The 27710-nt window shown below is 40.4% G+C and overlaps 1 protein-coding gene and 1 long non-coding RNA gene across 5 annotated transcripts; one reads left to right on the top strand and one right to left on the bottom strand.

Moving 5' to 3' along the window:
* Positions 1 to 184: 184 nt before the first annotated feature.
* Positions 185 to 9045, top strand: ndfip1l (Nedd4 family interacting protein 1, like). 2 transcript variants are annotated; one of them, XM_085470696.1, is made up of 8 exons: positions 185 to 377; positions 2273 to 2360; positions 2798 to 2928; positions 4913 to 4972; positions 5514 to 5601; positions 5707 to 5831; positions 6104 to 6170; positions 7906 to 9045. In XM_085470696.1, exons 1-8 carry the CDS (start codon positions 348 to 350, stop codon positions 8007 to 8009), a joined length of 693 nt encoding a protein of 230 aa, XP_085326822.1. In that variant the 5' UTR covers positions 185 to 347; the 3' UTR covers positions 8010 to 9045. The 2 variants fall into 2 exon arrangements, with proteins under 2 accessions (XP_085326822.1, XP_085326823.1); XM_085470697.1 differs by lacking the exon at positions 4913 to 4972 and having other exon boundaries at positions 186 to 377.
* On the bottom strand, positions 9002 to 27373 carry LOC146700474 (uncharacterized). 3 transcript variants are annotated; one of them, XR_014922573.1, is made up of 4 exons: positions 27281 to 27373; positions 22172 to 22244; positions 17671 to 17819; positions 9002 to 17530 (listed from the first exon to the last, which is right to left on the bottom strand). It is a non-coding gene; the product is annotated as an uncharacterized LOC146700474 (long non-coding RNA). The 3 variants fall into 3 exon arrangements; XR_014922572.1 differs by having other exon boundaries at positions 9002 to 17819; positions 22172 to 22274; XR_014922571.1 differs by having other exon boundaries at positions 9002 to 17819.
* Between the last annotated feature and the right edge of the window lie 337 nt (positions 27374 to 27710).

Raw genomic sequence — 27710 nt, 5'->3', positions numbered from 1 at the left:
TAATTGCAATCTAGCATTAAAATAGAACATGTTTCTTAATTGAAAATACGCGAACGAATACAAAGTTGTAAAACTGCAATGACAACATATTTTTAATTACTATTAAAAACCCAAAGTATTGCGAATTAGGCATCACAATGGATTTTATTTTGAAATGCTAACAGGAAACCTTTTGTATTTTGTCGGTCGCTAGTTTAACTTCACAGCATACAGGCACAGCCGAACGAGGAGTCTTTCCATTGTGGCGAGGACAGAGTTTACCGTTTGTACTGTTATATAATTTCTTACTCGTTGGGTGTCTTGCTGGCATACCTTTCTGTCGTTGATTGATAGCCGTTCAAGCGGGAATGGCCGAATCGAGCCCCAGATATCAGCAGGTAAGAGAAGGCTTAAAGTCAAGCTAAAAGACGTTAAAGCTTCAGTCGTAGGTACCGTCGTCTAAATGCTGTTAGCATCGAACTGTTAACTTCGAAGATAAAGTCGCCCAGGCGTGTCGCTTCGTGTTTGAAAACAAGACAACAATTTCCCGTCGAATAAAGATGGATGTCGTCGATGGATTTAAGCCGATTAAATTGTGGGGGTTCTTATTTTAATCGTATAAAGGGTTAGGTGTGTTAACGGGAAGCTAACGCGCTAACGAGACGCTAAAGGTTTTAATTACGCGTTACGTGAATTTTGAACCGGGTTTTTCTTTTGTTCTGTGATAATATGTGGGCGTCTTTTTCATATTGAATTACAGTCTACCGCGAAAGCTTGCCAGCTACTGAGTATTGTTTGGTAAATAAGGTCAACCGTTGAACAATATCTCGATCACCTTTTGAAAAATATGAGAGCATTTAAACTGTGGCTATCACCTGAGCTGCACCAATGGGTGTGTTTACTGTTGTTATTAGAGCACACAGGCCGTATTAGATGCATGTTCATGTTGGTGTTTGATATAATAACTAATGATCAGGTGCATAGAGGCTAATTTGAGTCTATGAATTTCTCACTATGGGGGAAAAATACTCAAGATCTATTGACAGTAAAGGGAACTATATTTATAGTCATATTTATATAGATAGATACTTTAAGCATCTCAAAAAAGGAAATTACTGTGTTACAGCTGCCAGTGTAAAGAATAAAAATATAAATATTATAATCTACAGTAAAAAGAAAACTGTCAAAAGTACCATAGGCCTGTAGTGAAGTTAAAGAAAACAAAAATAAGACTGGGATTGCGCCAAAGAGAATTTTAGCAAATGTGCACATGACAATAAATTAACAGTTACACTTTAATGTCTAAGCTACATAATGTATGATTAATACTCCTGCAGTCCTAGTGTTCCTGGAAACTGAGTTATGGCAATTGAACAATCAGTCTTAGTTTTAAACTCTTATTTTGGGGAAATAGGAGCAAATAAAGTCTCACTGTTTCTAAGTCATAACTGTGTTGGTCTGGTTTCACAGACTTACCTGCTAACAGTTTCCTTGCTAATAACAAAAAAAAAGGAGAAATAAGAAACACATCACTCAACATCTTTTTTTTCTTTCTTTTTCCCAGTTCTGTTTTTCTGATGATTATATCAATGCTGAGTTTTAAGTTCCTTTTAAGTAGGTCAGGATGTCCAGTGTTGTGCCACAACTTTCAAACATGCAGGCTTCTTCCCTGGCTCAGAATAGGACACTGGGGGAATGCCTGTGCACTTGACTGGTCTTCAGTTTTATATCCAAACCTTTGTTATGGGACTTAACAGAAATCTGTCTTTTCTTGTTACTGGGACAAATATGGAAGTTAAAAAAAATCTGTATGGGGGCCAGTGCGTTTAAAAGTTCATTTGGGCTGAATTTCTCAATAATATCAAAAGTCTGCTTAATACTTAATATTGTAAAATCTTAAACAATGAAGAAGTGACATCTGTATAGTTTCTTATGACATGTTTAGATTTTATTTAATTTAGTTGACTAGTTGTGGGATTTTTTTTTTAATATGCAATATTTAATCTGCTGTTAAAAAGCTATTTGACTTGAAGGGCAGAACTGATCAGTCCTAGGACTTGTCTGTGCATCTTGACAGCAGACTTCACACCTTTAGTTGTCTTAAACTGTCTTGTTTCACTTCTTTAGAAAGGTTTCAACATTAAAACTAGCAGGCTTTTTCCTGGCTCATAATCTGCCTTAGGCGAGCGTGAAGTTATTTTTGGCCACTTGATAGGCAAATATGCATATGGAGGGTTTACGCATATATGCCTCACAGCTTTAACTGTGAACTTAATTTATCTTCCTCTCACAGCTTACCAATGAGGAGGACTCAGAAGAGAGCCCAGAGGTAGCGGCTGATGCTCCTCCGCCGTACAGCAGCGTCACAGCGGACAATTCTGGTAAAAATGATGTTTCCTTGGAGCTGAGGTCATCTGTAGTGGTGGCATTTTGGTCCACACAGGAGTGCCTGAGTAAAAGTCATGTATTAATAACTGCAGTGTACATTTTGTTGGAAAAGTAGTGAGCTAAATGCAACATGTAGCTGAGAAAGAATTGATGTGTTATTGGGCAAACTGTGTGGATATATTAGAATCCTCCAGAAGACACATGGGAAAAAATACAGGAAATTTCCTCTTTCACTGTTTCCATTTAGCCACCACTTGCAGACTAACCCCCTTAAAGGTTTATGTGAATGTTTGAGAACACGTGTTCAGTGTTAGCTTTAGTTTTGTCTTTGTCAACAAAAGGATTGGACCTGTTTAGAATTAAATAATACTTTTTTTTTTTCAGTTTTGTGTGTGCGTGTGTTTGAAACTGTGCTTTATTTCTTCGCTAGCGTTCTTTGACTGCAAGGAAGATGGGATTTTCCCCAAGCCTCCGTCATACAATGTAGCAACTACGCTGCCTTCCTATGATGAAGCAGAAAGAACCAAGGCTGAGACTAATGTTCCCCTGGTACCCGGAAGAGTGAGTGTCTCACTTTTTTTTTTTCTGCCTGCGGTCACATTCAGTACATACGCTCTCTCACACATATACACTCGTACACTGATGCTTGTGCTTGAACACTTCCTGTGTTGTCTGCAAGGCACGAAGTCTTATCGCTCAGCTGTGGAATTTTTTTTTAGTCTTCTTCATGTATGCGACTGTATCTTTTCTGCTCGTCTTTGTTACCGGATTGAACAAATGCAGATTCAAAAATGAAGAAAAACATTTCTTCTTGTTCATATCAAAGGACATTTGCTGATATCTTTGCACTCAGTGCCCTCAGCTAGCCGCAGTGTAGTGCTCACAGCCTTTTCTGATCTCCTCTTTGTGCACTTGGTTGTTCGTATTGTTTACTCAAAACCAGAGTAAATATAGGTGCAGCCTTTCTACTGTGTGACAAGCTTAGGACAGTCTGTAATGATGCAAAGTTTGGATTATATTTTTGTACCAGTAACTAACGTGTGACATAGCTAGAGCTAGCCACATAAATCGATGTTTCTGGTTGGTGTTTGTACTGCTGTTATATCAGTCCCAGTGCCTTACATCACTTTTTACTTAGTGATGGAGATGTGTAGTAGCAGTGTAAACTTTAAAAATGTTAGGAAGACAGACTAAAAGATGTGATAATATACTCACTGGCCACTTTATTAGGTGCACTTTTTTTTTTTTTTCTTTTACTACTGGCTTGGGCCCCCGTTGGCCTCCAGGACTGTCTTAGTAATTTGTGGCATAGATTTAACAAGCTCATGGAATCATTCATCAGAGTCTTCGGTCCTTATTTGGTCCATATAGATTTGTCAGCTCAACATCCACAAGACGAATCTCTTGCTTGTTTCACCACATTCAAAAGGTTCTCTATTGGATTGTGATCTGGTGATTCTGGAGGTCCTTTGAGTACAGTGAACTCATCATGATGTTCAATAAACTTGATGATTCGGGGTTTATGACACAGCACATTATTCAGCTAGAAGCAGCTGTCAGGTTTTAAAGGGATGGAAGTGCAGTATATACAGGGATTGAAACGGTCAACAACAGTACTTTGTGGCATTTAAACAAACTGTTGATACAAGGCAGGATGGATTTGTTCTTTCATGCCTTTTACACCAAATTCTGACCCTACCGTCTGAATACTGCAGGAGAGAGCAAGACTCATCAGACCAGGCAGCCAGTCTTCTGTTGTGTAATTTTGGTGAGCCTGTGTTAACTCTAGCCTTGGTTTCCTGTTCTTATCTGACAGCAGTGACACACTATGTGATCTTCTGCTACTGCAGCCCATCTGCTTCAAGGTTCAATATCTTGCTCTCCTGCATCTGTAATGAGTGGTTACAGTAACACAGTAACTGTGGAGTCACTCTTGCCTTACTATGAGCTCGAAGCAGTCTGGTCATTCTCAGGTTAGCATTTTCTGAAATACTTAAATTATCCCTGACACCAACAGTCATGCAGAGTCACTTAAATCACCTTTCTTTATCATTCTGGTGCTGATGTTTGCACGGCAGCAGGTTGTCTTTGACCATGTCTACATGCCTCAATGCATAAAGTTGCTGTGATCGGCTAATATTTAAATGAATAAGGAATTGAACAGATGCACCTAATAAAGTGGCTAAGAGGATCTTATCGTTAACATTATGTATGGGGTGTCTTATATAGTTTTAAAAAAAGGGGAGATCACTCTTCATCCTCCACAGTACGGCAATAAAGGGAGTTTTAAAAAGATTCAGTAGTTTAAACAGTCAGGTGCTGGTTTATTACAAGGAATTCATATCACACCTCTCTCTCTCTCACACACACACACGCGCACACACACACACGCGAAAACTAAGAGCATGTTTTTAGCCGTGAAATGGTGGCTCATGTATGACCTCTAGTGGTCACTGTGATGCACTGCATCTTACTGCATGTGGGGCTGCCCTGTTTGATTGCTGCTGTTGTGTTTCTCTGCCACACATTGCCTTGCGCTCAGCAGCAGCCTCAGCACAGGGACCGCCTGGAGACTTTTGACGATGTAATTCGCAGTTCACTGGAGGTAACTCGAAGAAGAGTGTACGATGAGAAGGAGTGCGTTTGGTCCTGGTTGTGTAGTTAGAGTGTGTTTGTATTAAAACCCTCAACCCCAGACCTTCCTGTGTGTTTGTGTATGTAGACTTTAGAGTGTTAGCTGAAAGTTATGCAAGACCTAGTTCTGCTGGTGGCCTGCATTGAATCGGACACATGCCAGACTTTTAGGTAAAGTCACGGTGATAGTAATTAAGTCGGCTTGCTGTCTTGTGAAAGTTTCCATTAGTGTGTTGGTTGTTCATGTTTTGTTCATTCTGTTTGTTAGGATGACTTGGTTTCTACCAAGAGATGCTCACCCAGGCTCAATCACAATTGGCTTTGTCTACATTCTAACTGTAGAAATTAAAATATAGCAGTGTGATGTGTTTGAATTTAAATTGTCAAAATTTGAAATGATTAAATGAAAGCCCGGGAAGCTCTGCTGCTGTCGTGTGTTGCTGTGATGACATTTTCTCGCTGATTAAACGCCTCACTGTTTTTGTGCTCTTCTGTTACTCACTCCATCACAGGATGAAGACTTTGTTACCAGAGATGACTTTGAAGATGCAGATCAGCTGAGAATAGGAAACGACGGCATCTTCATGCTCACTTTCTTCAGTTAGTTTCCCAATCGTAAACATGTTCTGTATTCATCAGCTCCTCTCTTCCTTGGATTTGTGCAGAGATGACTGACTTTTTCCACCTTCTCTCTCGCCCTTTCAGTGGCATTCCTGTTCAACTGGATTGGTTTCTTCCTGTCTTTCTGTCTGACCACCTCTGCTGCCGGACGCTACGGGGCCATCTCAGGCTTTGGCCTTTCCCTCGTCAAATGGATCCTCATAGTCAGAGTACGAGACGCAGACATTACGCAGCACACATACAAACACATAAATTGTGGTTTGGTGTACGCACAAGCAAATCAAAAGCCCCAAACACCACTGTGGTATTTTAATGCCGTCTCTGTAGTGGCTGGCTTGTTGGCACCAAACTGTTTCCTCAAAGATCCGTTTGAGAACTGTGCTGCTTCCTTAATTCGCTTTTAAAATGAAGGACTCATTTGAGTGAAAGCTGGGCCAAATTTATTCTAACCCGTGTTTGTGTTGTTTCATTGGGTTTTTAGTTCTCCGCATACTTCTCAAATTATTTCGATGGACAGTACTGGCTGTGGTGGGTGTTCCTGGTGTTGGGTAAGTAGTGAACCTCTGAATTTAAATGAATTGCACGCTTTGTCTTGAACAGGATAGTTACCATTACCTATAAAAGGTGGAAGTTTAGATATCAAATTCAATAAATAACACTTTATCTATATTTACCAATTTATTTTCAGTAAAGAAATAGGTAAATTGCATAGGCATGTTAGAGTCAAAGAATTTACATTTAAGTCTCTTTCACCCCTCTGTAAATAAACACAAACACTGTTAGCAGGCAAGACAAACAACACAAAAAGAAAATGTGTTTTTAAGGATAAGGTTTTCTTTTTATCAGACTCCCTTGATACCATAGAAAACAATAACAACAGTGAAATTAAAGATGGGAGTAAAACTGGAAGGTCTGGGGTGTTTCAGAGTGTAAGGGAAAAAAATAACATTTGATAAAACTACCTCTTAAAAAAATTACAGAAATGAAATGACAAGTACGTAACTTCACAAGTTGTTCACAGGATGAGAGAGAGGGAAACTATGAATATGAATCATGTGATATCTTTCATTGTAAAGCAAATATAGAAGCAGGTTGGCACAAAAATGTAAAAGTTTTTTATTTTTCCTTAATTTTTATTATTCTGATGTTTTATTTATTACTCTGATATGTATACATCACTTCCCCCCCACCAAAAGTTGGGGGCCATTTAAAAAATATAAATAAATGGAAATTTTGAATTTGATGGCAGCTGGATCATCTTTGTCCTCTTTAGTCCAGAAGACATTTCCTAAAGGAATTTCAAATTTCATTTCCTCTGACCGCAGAGCAGTTTTCCACTTTTCCTCAGTCCATTATAAATGAGCTTTGGCTGGATGAAGATATTTGTGGATCACATTCACATGTGGCTCCTTCTTTGCATGATAGATCCTTATCCTTCATTTATGGACGGCTCTGAACTGTTTTCACAGACGGCGATTTCTCGTGATTGTTTATGAGTCTATGTAGTGATTTCGCTCATTCCTGTTTTTAATCCAGAGCAGCACGATCTCATACATCCAGTTGTGATTTTCAACCTCGTCCCTTACACACAGAGATTTCTCTGCAAATCTTTTGATGATATTATGTACCGTTCTGCCCATCTTTACAAGTGAGGAACTCTGCCTCGCTCAAATGCTGTTTAAATATGCAATCATTTTTAATTAATTAGTTTTTATAAAAGGCTGATGGTATATTGTTGTTTGTAAATGTGAAAAGTTCATAACAAGGCGCGCTAGGAGGCTGAGGGGTGTCAATGGCGGCTGCCAATATTTTACTGGTCCGTCAACAGCTAGCCTAATTAGCTGTAAAATCTTCCACCTGTTGTTTCTTTTTTGTACCACTTACTTTTCCAGCCTTTTGTTATCTTCGTCCCAAATTACTGGAGACAATAAATCCCAAATTAGCCACTATTTCTCCTGAACCAATAAAATCTCTGTTTAAATGTTTTCTTTATTCTCTTGGGAATAAAATGTAGGTTTATGAGATTTGCAAATCATCCCGAGCTTCATTGGAATTGGTTTGCTATCACTTCAATTCACTTATTTATATAGCACCAAACCGCAATAGTCACTAAAGGCAATTTATGTTGTAAGATAAAGATCCTACAGTAATACAAAGAAAACCCCTTTGTCTTTGTTTTACTAGTAAGAGCAGCCGCACCTAGGGGCAGTGAAAGTCGTCACATGGAGATGTAGCATTGTTGTTTATTGGACTAGTCTCATGCCTATTTCTTCCCCTCTTCAGGCCTCTTGCTCTTCCTCCGAGGATTCATCAACTATGCCAGAATCCGCAAGATGGCGGACACTTTCGCCACCCTGCCCCGCACCCGGGTCCTCTTCATCTACTAAACCCCTTCATTCTTTTGTTTCTTGTTTCTACAGTGAGACACACTGTTAAGCGTTATTCAATCAGATAGGGAGAAAATATGTGTTTTTCCTCCCTCGGCCTAACATGATTTGGACAATACCACGTCTGTTGTTCCCTCTTGGTGTAAATCTTTGACTGCTGAGAAATCTGTAAAACCCTTCAGCTGTTAGTGGTGAACTGTCAAGTGCTATTTTACAATTATGAAGTGTGTAGTAAATGTATAAATGATGCCTTATTTACAATTTTACCATCTATTGGTATCTGCAGCATGCTTGGGTCCCTCTTTAACCACCAGGGGGCAGTCTTGCTTTTTGTTCTTCTCTTTTTGGTGGGGGAGTGGGGCACAATTGACTTCTAATGAAGTCATTTGTATAGATAAAGGTGTTTCTCATCCCAGGGGTCAATGGATAATTCTGGGGTTATGGGTTGATTTGTGTAATGTAAAATAATATATTTCAAGTACCAATTTAATGCTTTTAACCTTTTTGACCAATGCGTTTTGCTCTTTGTCAAATGGTACACAGTTCAGGTAATATAGGGCTGTAAAGGGACAATTATTAGCTTTCTGTGGGTTCGAGGCTGAAAATATGGAAGAATATTTGTGTATATCCATAGAAGATCAGGTGCCAGGCTTACTTCAGAGCATTTTTCCTCATGTATTTATAAACACTCCATGTCCTCACTATAATTAGGAATGTTGTTTCCCCATTTGCTTTATACGTATATCGGCCTGATCACCCCTATATGCAGGGATGACCAAACTTGAGGGATCACTGCTTCGCTTAAGGACATGTTGCTAGTCTGACACTGGATTTAGATGTGCAATTGGACACTTCGGTTCAAATAAATGACGCCAATGCCCTGTCTTAGTCACTGGCACCCAGTTGGTGTCCAGAGAGAGAGAGAAAATGTATTGCCAGATGTGATTTTCAAATTCTACTCTTAGGAGTGAGAAATATATTCATTAACGAGAGTTTTTCTTTGATGTAACAATGAAATAAACTTTTTTTTTTTTCATTAATGTGGAAGTGATTTTTATTTATTCTTTGGTTCACTGCTGCACTTTGTTTTCACTGTATTGAGCCAGCTACTTAAAAATTTTAGGACATTTTGTGTTTTCAGTGTGGAATTAGAGAAGTCTTTTTACAAGACAGTGCAGTTCTGTGAAAAACTACACACACGCTTAAAGCTTCCGTAGGAGTTAAGAGGGAAAGTAGCAGCCAGGCGTTGGTAATAAAATGCACTTGATTACGTGATCATCAGCAAGTCTGAGCACCAATGTAGAAAGCAGAAGTTTGAACTATTTTGCTTGTCTGGTGCATTCAGTGTGCACATCCAGCAAATGCTGGATGTGCATTAGGGTCAAACTATGCAATGCTTGTATAATTACATTTTTTTTAAAATATAAAAACTAATCACAACAACAGTCACTTCAAGGTGCTTTATACTGTAAGTTAAAGTAATACAGAGAGGGCTTGATCAAACAACCTCCTTTAAGCAAGCACTTGGCGACAGTGGGAAGGAAAAACTCCAGTTAATACGTTCTGCACACCTGAATCAATGACACGTGGCCAGGAGGAAAGAAATATTACAAAAGAAAATGTACATGTATATAGATTATGACCTTACACTGTTTTGCCATTATTTTTAATGAAATATGTTTCAGTCCAAGCTACCTTTGTTAGGTACAGTAAAACAATGTTCACACAATCACACACAGTAATATATACTACCACTCACAAAGGCAGAATGCAATCCACCAATTAGGAAATAGTGACTAGACACAAACTGGACTCAAAAACAACAGTAGTTTTTGTGATTGATTCTCTAAAAGCCAGAAGAAAAGCAGACACCCATTTGTAACATTTATCAGTAACATCCAGATCCAAGGAAAATGTCCATTTAACATTCTAAAAACATCATCGAAAAATTAGTTATTACTATTGCGAAATGCTTTCTTTCATCCAGTCGATCATGTGCAATACTATAAGAATGCAAACGACATCAAAATCTATTAGTCTTGTACAATAATCCCTACAAAATAGGATCATATGAGAAACTGCAACATTACATTCAGAAGTTCATTTAATCCTGTGGGTGACAAAGTCTGCAGACTTTGTCACTAGAGTAAACATCTAGAAAGCCTTTCTTTTCTTCAATAATAAATCATGGTCTCCTCTAGGTGGTGCTGAACCGTGTTTAATACCACAAAGTCAAAGGATGCTATATCATATTTCATATAATTAAAGTGGGCTGCTACTGAATAGTCGCTATCAAGCCGGTGAATTGCACTTTTATGTTCAATTTTCGAATGGTTTTACCTATATGTGCTGCACATGTGATCACACTCCTTATTGGAAACTGTTTACCTGTGTGTGGATGACAGAAATACATTGTTTTACTAGTACTGTGACACTGGGTGCACACTGGTAATTTAGTTAGAGATGAAAAAGTTCATTACAGTACAATTAAGAAAACATCCAAACAAGCACAGTCTGTTTGGAACGGCTGGCAGTGAAAGCCTCTTCTCTCAAAAAATGGCAGCACAGCTTAGGTGCAAAGTTGTATCAGAGTGAACCACAAAACATCTGGAACAATGTGCTTTGGACTGATAAGACCAACGTGTAGACATTTGATCATGAATGCCACATTTTGTGAAAGCCAAACACAGCATGTCAGCATGGTGGAGGAGCGGTGATGATTTTGGCTTGTTTTGGAGCAACATGGCCTGGTCATCTTGCAGTCACTGAGTCCACCATGAACTCCTTTGTATACCAAAGTTTTCTAGTCAAATGTAAGGCCATCCGTCTGTCAGCTAAATCATGCAACAGGACAAATGTCCAAAGCACAGTAACAAATCTACAACAGAAGGACTGAAAAAGAAAAAATCAAGGCGTTGCAATAGCCCAGTCAAAGTCAAGACCTTAACCTTAAGAGAGAACCTCAATGAACTGAACCAACGCCGCAAATAACACTGACAGACAATGTGAGAAACTGATAAAGTCAGACAGAAAACAGTTATTTCAAGTTGTTGCTGCTAAAAGTGGTTCTACAAGCTGCTGAGTCATGGGTGGAATTAGTTTTCACAGAACTGTACAGTGTCTTTTTTTACACGAGTCTGTGCTGTTATTGGATACAAATATTGAAACTAAATTACATTGGATACTTTTTTTTAATCCAGTCATTATTGTGGAGTTCACACCTTTTTATCCAGCCACATAGAGAGGAAAACCGTGCTTGCCACAAAGTTTAGTTACTGACACGAGGTGTACTTTTAGCTGTGCTAAATTTAGCATACGAGACATGTGTGCACAAGAAACAAGATGATTTACTGGCGGTGGCTAATTATACATGTCAGCAGTGTTTTCCCTTGCAACTGAACAGGAAGTGAAGGTCACCCCACCTGGAAGACTTGTCACATCAACTGAAACAGACGTTGGCTTTTACTGGAAACCGTAAATGTCGCACAGTGTCACATTATCTCTCAGGCCGCCCCCCAACCCGACCCCACCCAACGGCTGGATATTGACTGGCCTCCAGTGGGTCTCAGCTGACTCAACACTGGCTCCATTCAGATCCTTTTCACAGCTCTCAAAAGGAAAATATCACTTTATCTTCTTTTATTTTTTATTTTACAGCATGCAAATAATATATGCCACCAGGAGTAGAACATGGAAGTTTAGTTAACGGCCTTCGGGGGGCGCTTTGCCTCATGCCATTTTTGAGGAGTAATTGTTAAACAATTTCAGATTTAATGACACCAAGTTTTGAATTTGACACAAGTGTACCACCTACTGCTAAATGGTGTCGACATTTTTCAGCAAAAGTTTATCTTCCCTCTGAAATCTGATTTACCCTGCTGTTTACCTCTGTCTTGACGCACCACTGGTTCTTTTTGGAAATCTTATTTCCTGAAGTCATTTTTTTTCTTTTGCAGTGTACACATTGTTAAATAGAAACAGCTGGCGCTCTGAAAATACAGACGTTCTGTGGCTCTGTGCTGAAAATGAGAACTTTAAACTGTATCAGCTTTACAAAACATAGTACTTAAGTAATTCAAGATATTGTGTTTCTTTCTAAGGAGGAAAAAAGGAAGGGGGGAGGGGTGGACAAAAGGGCAAAGGTCATAAACCAGACCTTCAGCACTGGTCCGCTGAATCCCCACGTCACCAAATGACCTTGGATAAACAAACTTCCCTTTGCCAGGTGCAGATAGTTTAACTGTTGACAGTGTTTTAGCTGCAAATCCCCAAAAGCACACAAACAGCAAGACTTCCCTATCGTCCACATTGTGACTCAGTCTACTCAAAACACTCTGTAATGTCATTCCTCCTCTGCTCCAGCAGGGTCACCCAGTGCAGGTGTTCTTGTTATCCAGATGTCATTCATAAAATAACTCTATTGTGCCAAAACCTGTCTGTGTCTTGTCAGCTGCCGTCGATTTACAGAGACGGAAGTATTTCTTGGAGTAATGGATGGGAATTATGTGTGCTAGCCAAGTGGCTGTGCTGCTTGCATGTTTTAGCTATCAAAAGATAAGAGGAGTCTTTATGATTTACAGAGAGTGTGTGGGAGTGAGCCATCTTTCCAAAAGGACATGCTTTACTTATCTGGTTTCTGTAAGGTTGATTTTTTTCTTCTTTTTAAAAAAAAAAGTTTTCATTTACATGATGAGGAGCTTGAACAAATCAATTTACACTAACTGGACACTTTACTAGTAGTAGGTAGAACCGTGTTTTTCTTTCTAAATGGCCTTAATTCTTCATCCTATAGATTCAACAAGGTGCCGGAAGCATTCCTCAGAGATTTTGGTCAACACTGGTTGCAAAGATTGGTCGTTCTACCCTCACCTGTGGCATCAACAAACCATTTTTGTTTTGGGACCTGGTGCTTATAGGATACTTTCTCTTTTTTGGACTCTGTGAATCCTTCAGTTGTCTTGACCAGGTCTACATGATCTACAAGTGCACTGAGCTCCAGTCATGTGATTGGCCGATTAGGCGTTTGCATTAAAAAGCAGTTGAACAGGCGTACTTAAAAAAGTGGCTGGTGAGTGTATAACACCTTGGACAAAGCCAGCCCAATGCTTCCTACAGTTTTCCTTTATTATACCAAAATAAAGTTGAAGACATTAAAGTTTTAGGTTTTTTTTTACTCTCATCCTACCTTTGGGCCCTAGAGCAGGGCACTTTCAACCACTCTACTAAAACTGCAACAGCTGTTGCCAAAGTGCAAATCTATTACTACCACATAAAGGTAAAATAATAAATTCCCCCACTAAAATCGGAAACACCAGTTTAAATGATACAATCAATGAATAATGAGAACATTTGTGTTACTGTCAAAAACATGGGAGGAAATTGTACCCCTGGGTCATATGGAATTGCTTTTCCACACAAATTGGATAAATTAATTAACCGACTGATTCATTACATTGCCGCAAATGCAAATTCATTTGCAGTGTGGGCACAGAATGAAAAAAACAAAACAAAATAGCAAACAAATAAAACCAAAACCGATAAATCACACACAGTCCACAGCAAAACAGCATGACACAATGCAGTGGTAAACAGTAGGCAGATTTAACTTAGTGCAGACAAAAATACAAACGCTGATGTGCACTTAGAGGTTGGAAGGCCAACGAAAAGCTCACTGATAGGCCCAACAGCTTTACACTACCTGGACAAATATGCTCTCTTCTGTTAACTGGAATGGGTAAATTTGATATATTATCTTTAGCAGACGAGACACCAGGAGAAAACACGATTAAGATAAGTTGATGGCTCCTGCATTGATTTGATCACAACAAACTGACACGCTGCTACAAACTTTTAACATCCTCATTTATTTAAAGCCACAATATCCTGCCAGAGATTCCCCATCACCTTAGACAAACTGCACTCAGCCGGAGCCTCCTGCTGTCAGTCTGAGTTTCAGATGGGAGGTTCCCAGGATGTGGGGAGGATGTGGGTTGCATCCAAATGATATGTCCTTCTTCTTCCTCTTCTTCGTCTTCCTCATGTCTGTGTGTGTGTGTGAGAGAGAGAGAGCGACTGGGCCATGGGGGGAGGAGTGTTATCATTGAAGTGTGAGTCATCCTGACCCTCCCCTCCTCTCCCTGCACTTTATGTGGCGTGTGTGTGTGTGAGGGAGGTGCATTTATGTTAAACGGGGATGCTTTGAATGCATCAAAGGAGGCTATGATAGTGTGTATGATTTATTATTCCGTCCATGTGTATCATGGCGGATGGCGTGAGCATCCCTGCGTGATGTGAGCGTGCAAGGTTGATAAAGCTGAGGTGAGTCATCCACAGGCCAGCATCGCTTGTTACCATGGGTCACGCACAGCAGGTACCCCACCTCTCCATGTGTTTTTTTTTTTTACTCACCTCTCTTCCTTATCCTCTTCCTCCTCCATCTCCTCCTCTTCTTTTTCCTCTCTGACTCACAGATGACTCCCCACCACCGCCACCGATGACATCATCACCCCCTCCCAAACACTTTGTTGTGGTGAATCATACTGTACGTCGAGATTTTCTCCGCTCGGCTCCTCAGCCAGCCAGCAGGATAGACCCAAATGTTACCCGTTCATTCATAAAATCCTCCTAAAGTCGCTGAAGCGTTCGTCTCTTGACGGCTGACTCCTCATGTTTGTTGCTTGAGTGACGTCATCCATTTTAACATTTATACTGTAATGGAATAAAATGACCCTCTGATTATGTTCGGGGAAATATGCTCTGCTTCGGACGCCCATGCGAACGCGCTTGAAATGCCACTCCCCCCCCTCAAGTAATCATCAGCTTGTTTGAAAGCTTGTTCAGTTTTGGAGAAATGTCTCTCTGGGTTAAAAGTACACATTAAGATTAAGAGTAGTCTCTTAACTGAGAATTCTTTATCATTTAAGTTATCTTAGGTGGGAGCCAGAATATGTTGCCTCTTTTCCACATTGATATGAGTACAGTGGTAAAATGAAGCTCATGTTTCAACACTACCTAGGCATTTTTCATGGCTGCTGTGACTGTGACTCTTATATATTGATTGGTTATACGTTTTACAGGAAATGCACCATTGTTCTCCTGTCACTCAATCAGTAATGAATACAATGTGCCTGTATATAAAAAAGGCCAGTACACTAAAAAAGTGCTGTCTATGTGTCTAACCCACCCAATCTCAGCCATTTGTCCATAAAAGTATCATATTCAGATTTCTTTCAGTTGTTAACAATAATGTATTGTCATCACATCTCCTCCTCTGGTGGAATAACCGACCCTGGTTTCTTCCACAGACTGCTGACAGTTTACGTTCTCCAGATGTTTCTAAATTTTCCGTCACAAAGGGCGAACTTGCTGTGTTGTCTGCGTTGTGTCGTGCCTGTGAATGCCGTGGGTTAATAACACGCGGCCAAATCAGACCCGCAGAGACGAAGCGATTCAGTGACGTCAGAGACGAGAGCGTGAAGTCACCTGACTTCTTTGTCTTCAAACTACTGTATGTATCTGCTCCGCCTGTCGTCTCAAACTACATATGGATGCTCGACAAGGCGGTAGATTGCTACATCTATCCTTAAGATGTGAGGTGCCATATAGTTTCTGTTATATTTTATTCCCATTTTTTAAATTGTAGTTGCTGAACTGGAGAATGTGCTTAACACAGCATCTAATTTCTCTCCTCAGCCACAGTTTTACGCTGCAAGTCAATTTTTTTCCTTCACAATGGGACACCTCAAACACACTTTCTGACAACAGCCTAATTACTGTAACAAATCACTGCTCTTGGCAGTCTCACTCATATTTGACAGCACATGCTGTAACCATGGCAACAGTAAATCTTCCACAACATGCTCTAAAAAGTAATTGTGAAACGAGCTCACATCTGAGCTAAAAACAGTCATTACATCTGGCAAGACTTTTTTTTTCTTGCCTGCTCTCTGTGGCGATGAATTTCAAATAGATGCCCTGAATCACGTGATATGAATCTATACTATTCAATTAAAAAAAAAAAATCTGCTACTGTTACAGTGTTTTAATGAAATGTATGTCATCGTACTGCATGACAGTTTGTGTGTCCTGGCGTCGTAAGTCCACCTGCCGTCTCTTCCTCGGCTTGCAGGGCTTTTTGTGAATGGAGGCTTGCTGTGCTCTGACGGTAGGATGGATGAATGGGAGGGAGCGGCGGACGAATGAATGAGAGCGATGGAGGGATGTGTGTGGCGAGATAGGGAGAGGTGGAGGCTACGTCATATTACGTTTCCGCAGTGCATCAAGGGAACTAGTCTGTCTGTGACTCATACTGTCAGGATGGGGGGGAAGGGGGTTGGGGATGGCGAGGGAGAGAGAGAGCGCGAGAGAGAGAAGGGCAGAGGGAGGAGGAGACAGAGATGAAGAGGATGAGGAAAAGAGAGCAGGAAAGGAGGGGTCTGGTCTTTTTTTGTCCTACCTTTAGTTTTTTTCTTTTCCACTGCTCCATCCCCCATCAGTGATGTAATACAGGTGACCTATTCATCGCTGGGAGGAAGCCTTCCTCGCCTCTCCTCCTCTATCCCCGCTCTCATTTTCTCTCTCTCTCTTTCTCTCCTCCCTCACTCCTTGCTCAGCTGACTGACTGAATGCATGAATGAACAGGTCTCTCTCTCGCTCTCCTTTTAACGAGGTGGGGGGAGGGGTGACACAGGAAGCTGTGAGGCAGACCAGAGCAGGAGAAGAGGAAAGAAAGAGTGATAAGGAAGAGAGGGAGGAGAGAGAGTTCCCATGGCGTCTGATACATATCGACTGCTGATCTCATCCTTTACGTGCGAAGCCGTCACTATTGTCTGTCTAGCCGTACCCTATGTGCGTAAGACACAAATGGATGCAGCTCAATTCACTGAGAAATACATGTATGTTTTCTGAGAACTCTGTCTGACTTGGAAACTTCTTATATCTGCCGGCTTTTCTAAAGTGCACCAGTGAATCAGAATTTGTACACACAGCAATGCATCACACAATTTAAAGTGTATGTAGCAGTTCTAGATAAAGATTAGAAACAATGCTACCTCTATAAATGTGAAACTCTTAGGTGACTTCTTGACCTTTGAGGTCGCTGGGATTAGAGCTTGTCCAAGATTTTAAGTAGATGCACCTATGGTATCAGTTTCAAAATCCTACGTCACCTCATTCTTGAGTTATGCATTCACAAGATTATTGAAAACTTGACCTCTGACCTCGAGGCCGAGGCCACTGAGATCGTCGTCCAAGGTTTTTTGTACATGCACCTATGGTATTATTTTGAAAATCCTACAATGCCTCATTCTCGAGTTATCATATTCACAAACTTGGGTGTCCACAGTACCCCATCGCCCTTTCACAGCTGAAGGCTAAAAACCTGTATTTGTTATCGAACTTTACACTGTGACAACTTCCACATGTCACCTAGCCCTATCAAGAGGAAAAAGTTAAAAAAAAAAAAAGTGATAACTTACCACATGGTAATCTGCTGACAGTTCAGATGTGAGGAACACAGTGAGCTAAATCACCAGAATCAGATTACTTTAATAGTAAATCCACTGCTACCATAAACAGATCCCAAAAAATCAGTTTAATGTTGGATAAAAGTAGCTGCACCAAATTTTCCCAGATGAAACAGTTTATCTAATAAAATACTTACTTTTAATGGACTTGAAGCTCAAACTGCTGGAGACCCGACTGCCTGGGTCCATGGATGTTTGTCGTGGACGCGTACGTGTAAAGTGTAAAACCAGCTGTAGCCTCTGGGGGCAACATTGTAAACAGCAGGTCTTTGTCTTCTGTAATTTCCTACAAATGCAGACAAACAGAAAAATCTTATAAGAAGCTAAATCAGCTACACACAAATGCTAAAAATTTTGAGACTACATTTCAGTAAAATACAGTCTGTTCCCTTGCACATGACTAAAGCCTTCCCCCAAAAGAAGGGATTATAAATCCATACCTGCTTACTTTGCCATATAGGCTACATATGTAGGAGTTTGTACGCATGTATGTGTGCCTGTGTGTGTGCACATGCTCATTGCCAGCCATCAGACCCTGGCTGTCTCAGCCTCCACCTTGTATGAGTCAGAGCTGCAGTACAGTGTGGGAGAGGCGGGGATTGGATATCCTGCTGGTGGCTCGTCCACACACTTGCACACACACAGACACACACTTTTGTATTATTATTCATGTGAGTACCGCCAACAATACATTCCCAAACCTTCAGAAGTGAGGACCAGCAAAATATCCACTTTGAGTGTCAAAAACGCCAGCAGTTCCTCATAAAGTGAAACGTTCAAGAACAACACAACACATGAAAAACTTCCACACGTATGCAGAAAGACATACAGAGAGCAGCAGCGACATATATGTCTGCATTTAACACAGATAAGGAGACATACAGTGCGCACACGTATAGACACATACACAGCATGCTGTCACATCCGGCCCTGCGCTCCACAGTGTGGCCTATAATTAGCTGCCTGCAACGCTGACTGCCTAGAGATGAGATGAGCTAACCAGAGAGAGAAGGAGAGGAAGAAAAGGAGATGAGCTAACCACATGTAGGTAGATGCTGTTTCACTGAGTGAGGAGGAAGAGGAGGAGAGACAAAAAATAAAAAATAAAGGGAATGTAACCAGTTAGAGGTGAAACTTCATAAATTGAGAGCCACCTATGATAGCAGATAGCTGGAGCACCCTCAAAGGACATCATCCCAAATCTGTTACAGAACTATGGCTGCACACTCTGAGTGTGGGTGGCCCCAGCAGGGATTAAACGCCAAACCCTAACAATCATTCTCAACTCATTCAGATGTACAAGGCATCCAAATGTGGGATTGAAGATGTGTGCATGGGCGCGCGCGCGTGTGTGTGCATGAGCCTTCCTCGGCACATACTCAGAGACTGGAGCATTTTTATGAATGGGGCTCCAGCAGCCAGTGCGATAAAGTATGTCACAGCACTATAATGAGAGCTGGGATGGTCTCTTAAGTAGCACAATTTCATCTGTATAACAAAGGCAGGCTTGAGACTCGGCTGTGAATGAATGAGTCAGGATCGACGTAACCCGGCTACATGGGCAGGGGTGGGGGTAGGATGGGCCGGGAGGGGGGGTGAAGGAGAGAGGGAGGGGTTTGTGTATGACTCATACTCTCACTTTTCTCATTGTCACTCCACTGCAGTAGGACTGTAGAACTTCTGGACTGCTGTGGGCTCTCCCTCTGCCTCTCAGCTGGATCCACAGCTTCTTCAATACTGCATTTTCACTTTTGTCAATTTGCACATTTTTATAAGAACTGCACATCTCATTCTGCTTTGACACAGGTAACGAAGGCGATCCGTACCTCACAAATGCATTGGCTCTGATGGTGGGTCAGCGTTTCATAAATGCATACTGTGCAGCCAAAACTTGTCACAACCCACTGAACTTTTTCCAGTCGGGAAACTAAACATTAATTTTGGTATGAATTCATGGTTAAATACATTTGTGGTGCATAAGGCTTCAAGAATGAATACATTTGCTCACCTGTGCAAACATAAAACCACGTCTGCAGTGATATATAAATATTTTTCTCAGTGTGAACCACATTCAGCTTTAATAAAGAATGGGAATGAGCTGATGTGGAAAACACAGCATGCTCAAACTGTGTTAATCACATAAGTTTCCCATACCTGAACATGTCGCGGCAGCAGCAAACTGTCCAGGAGATGCTGCTGGTTTTTTTTGTTCAGGTGGTAGGCGTGGCTAGTTTTCAGCCACTGTTTTACCACCAGCAGTTAGTTTCAGTTCAATGATTTGTTGCTAGTAGCAACCACTGCTGGCGCAGTTTGCTGTTTAACTGGCTTTGGCTGTGCCCCAAATCCCCCCTTGTTTACTCACTACATAAAATATACACAAGACTTTACGGAATACCACATACTTTCCAGCAATCTCTGCAGTTTGATGTGGTACGGCTGTTAAAGATAATCTGCCATCTGATGAATGTCCTTCACGAAAACTCACCGTATTCTTTTTAACCCTACGTCTTATCCTATGAATCTAACAGATAACCTTGATTTTTATATCTAAAAAAAAATCATCGCCACCACCACCACCACAAAAAACACGTATCCGGTAATTCTATAGATGTTGTATGCCTCTCTCGTCCAATAACATCCAGCTTGAAAGAAAAGGTTTCCCTGGACTGCTGTTGAGGTGGAAAAAGTCATCCACCTCTTAATCGTGAAATGTTTTTTGCTGTCAGAAAAGGGACACAACATCGTCTTCATAATGACGTTTGGTGGGTTACTCATTGTCATTTTGTGCATCAAGCTCAGCTATTGAGCTGTGCAGTGGTCTCGCTTTAACCAGATTGGTCAAAACTGACATGCTCATGAGTGTGCAGCTGACAAATCTGCAAGAACTGCATGACGCTATCGTGTCAATATGGACCAAAATCTCTGAGAAATGCGGATCTCATTAGTTTGTTTGCAGAACATAAACAGCATGTCATGTAGCCATTCAGTCATAGAGTAATGGAAAAAATAGAAAAGTTAAAAATTTAAACCTTCTTCCTTAAAATCAGCAGGACACAAAGAGATGAGAAACCCAAATGATGACAAGTATGGATAAAGAAGCAGACAGATAAAAGAAATAACCCCTTTGAGATGATTTTGCAGCCAAAAGCTTATTTTATTGTCAGAGGAAGAGCTCCGTGAAAAAAACAGGACATACATTTTTCAAAATAAAACACCTGGAAAGTGATTTAAATTATGCAAGGTTCCTCTAAAGTGATCATATTGCCTGCACAGTAATGGGTAACACCTACATGCAGCCCCAGTTTGATTTAACTCCTTTTAAGAGACCTGTTAGGAACAGCTCAGACCTGTATTTATTTCAAGTGTGCTCATGGCAAAGATGACGCAAACTACGCAAATCTGATCAGTGAACACACATACATACACACGTTTTGCTAACCTGATATTTTAGTCAGCTGCTCAAGGACACAAATCCAGGAACTAAACCTCAACACAGCGATTTACCAATATACGCTTGCTGTTATTTTAAAAATCCCCCAGCTATGCAGAAGATTACATCACACCGGGTCTGTCTTCATAACTTGTGCAATGATTTAGAAACTCCATTTGAAAAGCAACACCTAAATAAAAAACACACTTCTCAGGATGATCTCGTGTCATAAATCATGAGGAAGTAATTCATTCATGATTAGTGCTCCACTTTATAGTTCCCTTGAGCTTTCTATCAGACGGTTTTTATTATTTTACCTCCTGAGAAGTTTTGACAAATTCACTTTCCAGTCCAAGAGACACAACGTGTGAAGATCTTGCTGGGAATGGAGCTGGTGTGACTAAGAGTGAACCAAAACAAAGCACTTAAAGATAATCTTTGTTTTTTATGAGCTCATCTCTGTATTTGTAGACTGTTGTTGAAATAGTCACCAAACCTGACTTATTAACGACTGTGATTTATTACTTAAAACGTCTGTAAGAATACTCAACAGAATTAGCTTTGTGTCCCTGAGTGCGGTATTTATTACTGGGCATGATGCTGTGCCGTTAAAAAACAAAACTAAATAAGTTTCAACATGAAAGCAATTTCAGCTTTAATCCTTTGTATCAGATGGATGGAAAGATTATTCTGCTTTCATTAAATTTTTTTGCATTTAATGATTAAAAGGAAACTACATCAAACATGGTCCAAAAAAAAAATTGAATTTCACGTGTCTGATATGGTTTTAAAGATGCATTTCTGTTTTTAATAACATAAACTGACGAGATCTCATTGTGATTGACCCCAAGCAGCAACTTCTCCTGGTGTTTTTACGGCTTTGCACCTGTGTACGTAATTGTACCACAATTTAGCTACTAAAACCAAAAAAATATGTTGTCCCCTGGGGAAAAAAGGTGTACTCCATTAACATTTTGTAGTATTAACAGTAGAGACGAGCATGTTTCACCTACCGTTTTGCTTCAGTTTATATGAAAAATAGTAACGTTTATTTCCTTACTTTTCCTAAGTAGGTGCTACTTTTATGAGCTGACAGGTCAGCTGCTGACAGATGTGAAGGGTCACAGGAACAGCAAGTCATTGTGAAGCAATGACCAGAGGAAGCGAGGAAGAGGAGAATAGAGGTAATGAAGGTGTAATTTGCTAACCATTTGTGAGGTGCCTGGTTGCCCCGGGGGTTTCCTCTTCTCCGGAACTTCCCCTCCGCAGGGGTTACAGGTGCTGGAGAGAAGAGGAGGTGGTGAGAAGCGGCTGGTAAAGTGTAAAGGAAGGGGTGATGCAGGAAACGTAAGGGGGAGATGGGAGGAGGGTGAGAAGGACAGATGGATTAATCAGACAAGCAACAAAACAAAGACAGAGGAGATAGATTCTTATTAGATTATTTGGAAGGAAAAAAAGACACAACAGGAAAGTTAAGTGCACTTAAGAGGTTTAATGTAAGCCTCTCTTTTATTTCTTTAAAAAATACCCAAAGGTATTTTGAAATTTTCATGTATTTTATAATACGACAGAAGTACCTTTCAAATCTTGTAGAAGGTATGGTGGTGAAGATAGAAAACAATTTCTAAACTTCTCCATCTGTAACTGCCAACTTTCTAAACTTCTAACTCATCCCCATCACATCTTCTCCTTCTGCTTATCCCACAACAACAACCCTGCCTTCAGAGATTGAGTCAACCCTTTTTGCTGTTAGTATTAGCGTTGCTAATTTAGCGATTAGCTATTTAATTAGCTATAGCTTGCTCCTAGTTGAGCTTTTACTTCTACAGTACACAGATAAGGGTTTACAGGATCCCATTGCCAAACAAACGAACAAACAAAAAAGCAACAGGCCAGGGAATAACGAGTGGATGGGATGTTATGAGTGGCTACTGGCAGTGGCTGTGAAGTTGATTGGCTAGAGAGCAAGGCTAGAGACAAAGTCAGCAAGCCCCTGGTAACCACCAGTCACTAGGGAAAAATAGGTATTCTGCAACCAGTTGGCAAGTACTCATGGGAAGCTGCTTGCTGTTGCTGGTTGAAATGGTTGCAAAGTGGTATATGGTGCTGCACTATAAAAACTCCTTGCTATTGCTGTAGTTGCCTGTAGTTTGTATGGATAACACTGAATCCTCTGCACACTCGCTATTTGTTAAGTGTTAGCGAAACTGTGAAGAGAGCAGCGCAAACCAGAAACGGAGATCATGTGCCTTCAAATTAAAAGTTCAATTTTTTAAATCAGTTGGTGTCAGCAGTAAGGTACCGGCGCTTTGAAGGCAGAAGGTCTCCATTTCCAGTATGTATTTTTTCAAGTTTTACTATTTCTTGGTTGCAGTTAGCATGTGTTTTCGAAAAAGCTTGGCATCTTTTATACAAACAATGGGTGATCACAAGGAGGTTCTTGATGGAGAATGTATGTGCAACTGATTTCAACCAGCAACAGGCAGCAACCTTACACCAGCTGGTTGGAGAAAACACATTTTTCCCTTGCGAGTGGCAGTTGCCAGTGGGTTGCCAACTGGTTTCTAGGCTTGTGTGCCTGAGGGCTTAGCTGTACATATATGAGTGCATAAAGCTGGTAGCTATCCTCTGGGTATAAACTGATTAAAAATAGAGGGATAAGACCTGATTCTTCAGGAATTAAATGTTTTTAAGTGGAGAGTACTTTTAGATTATTTAGGTATAGGTATGTCATGGCTGACAGTGTCTATTTCCGATCAAAGAACACTGTTCCCACAAAGCAAACTAGCAAACAAACAAAACAGTTTCTGTAGAATAATTTGGTCTGAAACCACTTTGTTACAATCATCGGTGTAAACCTGACCCCAAAATTTTACTTGCTTTTCTAAATACTAAGTGTTTCTCAGGGGGACTCACTGCAGCAAAAGCAACAGAAGCTAAGCGTGCACAAACCAAAACCACTGAAACTTAACTAACATGAACCAAATTAAAAGGAGGCAATCTCTTGTGACTGAAAATTGAACCTCACCTCGTTTTATATCCGCCCGACTTTTTGTTTTGCAGTTTTCCTTTACGACACCAGTGCATGTTTAACTCAGTTCACACCACCTGCACATCTGAAATGCTTATTCTCAAAACTCTGTTTTTAATCAGATTTAGCTGCTACTAAGTATTTTGTATCTTTTGTCATCCTCCCTGCCCTATAACCCCATCTTACCCTATAAACTCCTCACTTCCCATTGAACATGCAGACAGCTGGAGGTGGTGGTAGTGATGGTGGCTGGGCTCCTTCCTGCTTTGAAGCACTCCAGTCAGCTGTGTTGCCTCTGACTGGCTCTCTCTGAGGGGCTTATAATGGCTTTAAGACGCCCTAGCTTCCTCGATAATGACTGCTTCCTCTGCTCTTGGCCTGGCAGGCTGGCTCGCTGGCTGACTTGCTGGATGTGTGGGTGGCTGGCTGGCCACCTAACAAACTGACCAATGTTCAGTTCACATCTGCAGTATTATAACTACACTAACCGAACACAGGGAGGGTCTGATCAAACCTAATGAAGTTCTGTGTATCCTGTAAATCAAACAATCAGGCAGCAACCAAGTTGTTTGTGTTGCTCTGTAGTTTTTTTTTTTTAAACTTTGCTTCAAGCTTCTTGTGAATACTTGTTTGCAGATTATTAAATGAGTAAATATGAGCTGTTGTCTTGCTGGTTAACTGAGGGAATGGATAGTTAGTTTAATGCGTGACTCTTTGACTGACTGGGATGGTTATAAGCTGGCTCCTTAAGTAGCTGACTTATTGGCTCAGGAATGCAGCAGGTGGCTCAAAATCTGAATGGGTTTTGCGGTTATGTGTGTGTGTGTGTGTGTGTGTGCGTGCGTGCGTGCGTGTGCACATGTGTGAGTTTTGTGTGTATGGGTTTGTGCCTGAGTGCGTGTTTTTTTCCCATGGTTGAAACCATTGAGCTTGTCTGCAGGCCCTCAGATTTCTTCTCTAATCTGGCATGTTTCACATTCCCAATTTCCTCTGCTGATGCATGCCTCCTCTGCTGTTTGTTCAATGGGAGACTGTAAAGGGGAAAAAATGACAACTGCCTGTCTTTCCAACTCTGTCTCTCTCTGCTCAAGCTGTTCCTGTTTTCACACAGTCAGATTAGGTGAGGCATGAGCTCCTGCTCGTCCACCACATCCGTAACACTAACATGCAATGCAAAACTTTGCTGCACTTCTTACTGCTGCTAAATAGTCAGCTAGGATATTAATCTTGGATAGGATATTTGCATTTGGCAAAATAAATCAGTCATATGTCAATGTAATTTACAAAAGAAAGTGTTTTCTCCTATAGTATATTAATGGAAAAACATTAACTTAAAAAAATATATGGTCTGTTTGTGGCACAATGAAAGCTGGAATCCACCCACATAACACATAACGCACACACACACACACACACACACACACACACACACACACACACACACACACACACATAGAGCCACTTGACCATTAGGTAAACAAAGGGCAGCGGAAGCCAGGGAACACTCTATCAGCAGGTTATCTACAGTACTGTTGACTCTACTATCCCTTATCTATTACACGAACTCTATACTTTCATATAAACATGCTCCAGGTATGTGTGCGTTCCACATTTGGATAAACACTCACATGCTATAAGAGTGTATATATGTTACCCCGTGTGTTTCCATCTGGTTTAACAGTTGAATATGTGCGCGACAGTATGTATTTGTATGTGTTTGGTTTTCAGAGTGGGAGGGTTTGTGAGCGTGTGTGTTTTGCTGAGGTCGAGAGGAAACAGCAGGACAAGTGAATGTGACACCAGCATTTTCTGATGCAACACCATGACTGGATTCACTGTGTTTGTGTAACACATTTTCATATCTATTACTTTTCCTATGAAGCTGAATTGCACTTATATGGTTAAGCACGAGATATATTTAAAGTATTCCCTTGATTAATGTTGATATGCTCTGGAGTGTTACAGAACCTTTCTCTCTTGCACTCTCTCAGTCCTGTTCAGACAGGATTAGTATTTGCACAGGCAGCTATTCTTTCCCATAAAGAGAAGCAACCCATCCTGGTTAGATCATATAAAAGTAGTAGCAAGTAGGGCTGACATTGGCCGCGAGATTAAGACACGTGCATTAGAGCCTCTTAATGCGTGTTTTGTTACCAAAAATAGAGAGGGGACAGCTTAACATATAAAACAGGAAAAGACCCTTTATTTCAAAAAAGTAACTGTATTCTAAATACGGTAATGGTAACTGTAACGGAATATAGTTACTCATATTTTGTATTTTAAATACATAACGACAGTACATGTATTCTGTTACTCCCCAACACTGCTTACATGTCTATGGTTTATGGGGTACAAATGTTGGTTTCTAGTCCCTCTAATAACTTTGTTTGGGGTGATTTATGGTCACACTTTGGCTACAAACCTGGATATTCTTGAGTCAGCAGGTACCTTAGGATTCACAGACATGTTGCATGCAATGTTCTTAGCTTCTTACCCAGAGCAAACCTGCCCTTGTTTAATAATACTAGGATGGTGATATACGCCAAATACCTCCCGAATGTGAAACTGAGATGGAAACCAGAAACAAAGAATGCCTACTTTTAAAGTAAAAATTAGGCCTTACCGCTGCAACTAATAGATTTTAATTTCAAGATGAATAGTATCCTTTTCTGTTTTGCTTTGCACTTTTTACAGTTTCACTACTGCTTGGTGAGTAGTTGGCAAGTGTTTGCAGACAATTCTGTCCTCACCACAAACCACAGACAATCTGCTAGTGGCCAAAACTAGCACATCCTTGCAACCAATTTCAGCTAACAACGCCAGGAACCTCATACCAACCAGTCAGAGATTACACTTTTTTAGCTAGCGACGTAGGGTTATCAGGACGTAGATGCTAACTAGGGGTAGTACAATAACTGAAACTGTATAAAACAGTAATTTGTTCATTTGTTTACCCATCTAGCTGTATGATTTAGTTTTTGCTAAATTTAGTTTCAGTCATAATTTGACTCACTTTTTTTGTTATAGTGGCTGACAAAATAAAAAATATTGTGAACTGAAAGAAAATTAACTCTCAACACCAACGACATCACTTTTCACATTTAAATATGAAGAAAAAACAGATACGACATGGTGTTGGGTCCTGTTTTTTGTAACGCTGAGGTAAGTCGTGTCTTGGCTGTAGTGTCGAATTTACTAGACACGTGTTGTGATAAAATCATGAAACATGCTTTAAATTTCCTTTAAAACTACCTGACAGATTTCAGTGTAGGTGAAGTATACTTACTGTTATTTTCCAAAAAATCACACACCCTGGTATCCTGCAAAATAACCGTAAGTCTAATATCTGATATGTAGCCATATACTGTGCACCAGCTGCCCAGTTTGCTTAGTGATATAACAGGAAGTGATGACATGCAGGTCTTTCAAGGATATCCCAAAGTGAACCCAAATACACCAGAATTTATCAGATGTTTGCTGAAAGTACTGTGTCAACCTTTCCCAGGACAGATTATCAGCAAGAGTTTGCTACATAATAGGATAACAAACTGGGTCAGGCTTCTTTTTTTGTAATCTAATAAATGCAATCGATAGCCTACATATTCTGTACCATATCTCCCAGACTCACCAGTAATTTGGAAAACAAGAATTCCCTGTGTATTTCTGGCCTCATGTCAATTGCATAAAATCAAGCTCACACCAGCTTTATCAAACTT

The sequence above is a fragment of the Copadichromis virginalis genome, linkage group LG10 (genome assembly GCF_057382275.1).
Source record: "Copadichromis virginalis isolate Kocher_CV1m ecotype Utaka linkage group LG10, C_Virginalis_male_GT1.1, whole genome shotgun sequence".
Classification (NCBI taxonomy): domain Eukaryota; kingdom Metazoa; phylum Chordata; class Actinopteri; order Cichliformes; family Cichlidae; genus Copadichromis; species Copadichromis virginalis.
Note: the sequence above shows the minus strand (reverse complement) of the source record. Positions and strands in the feature narration are given on the sequence as shown.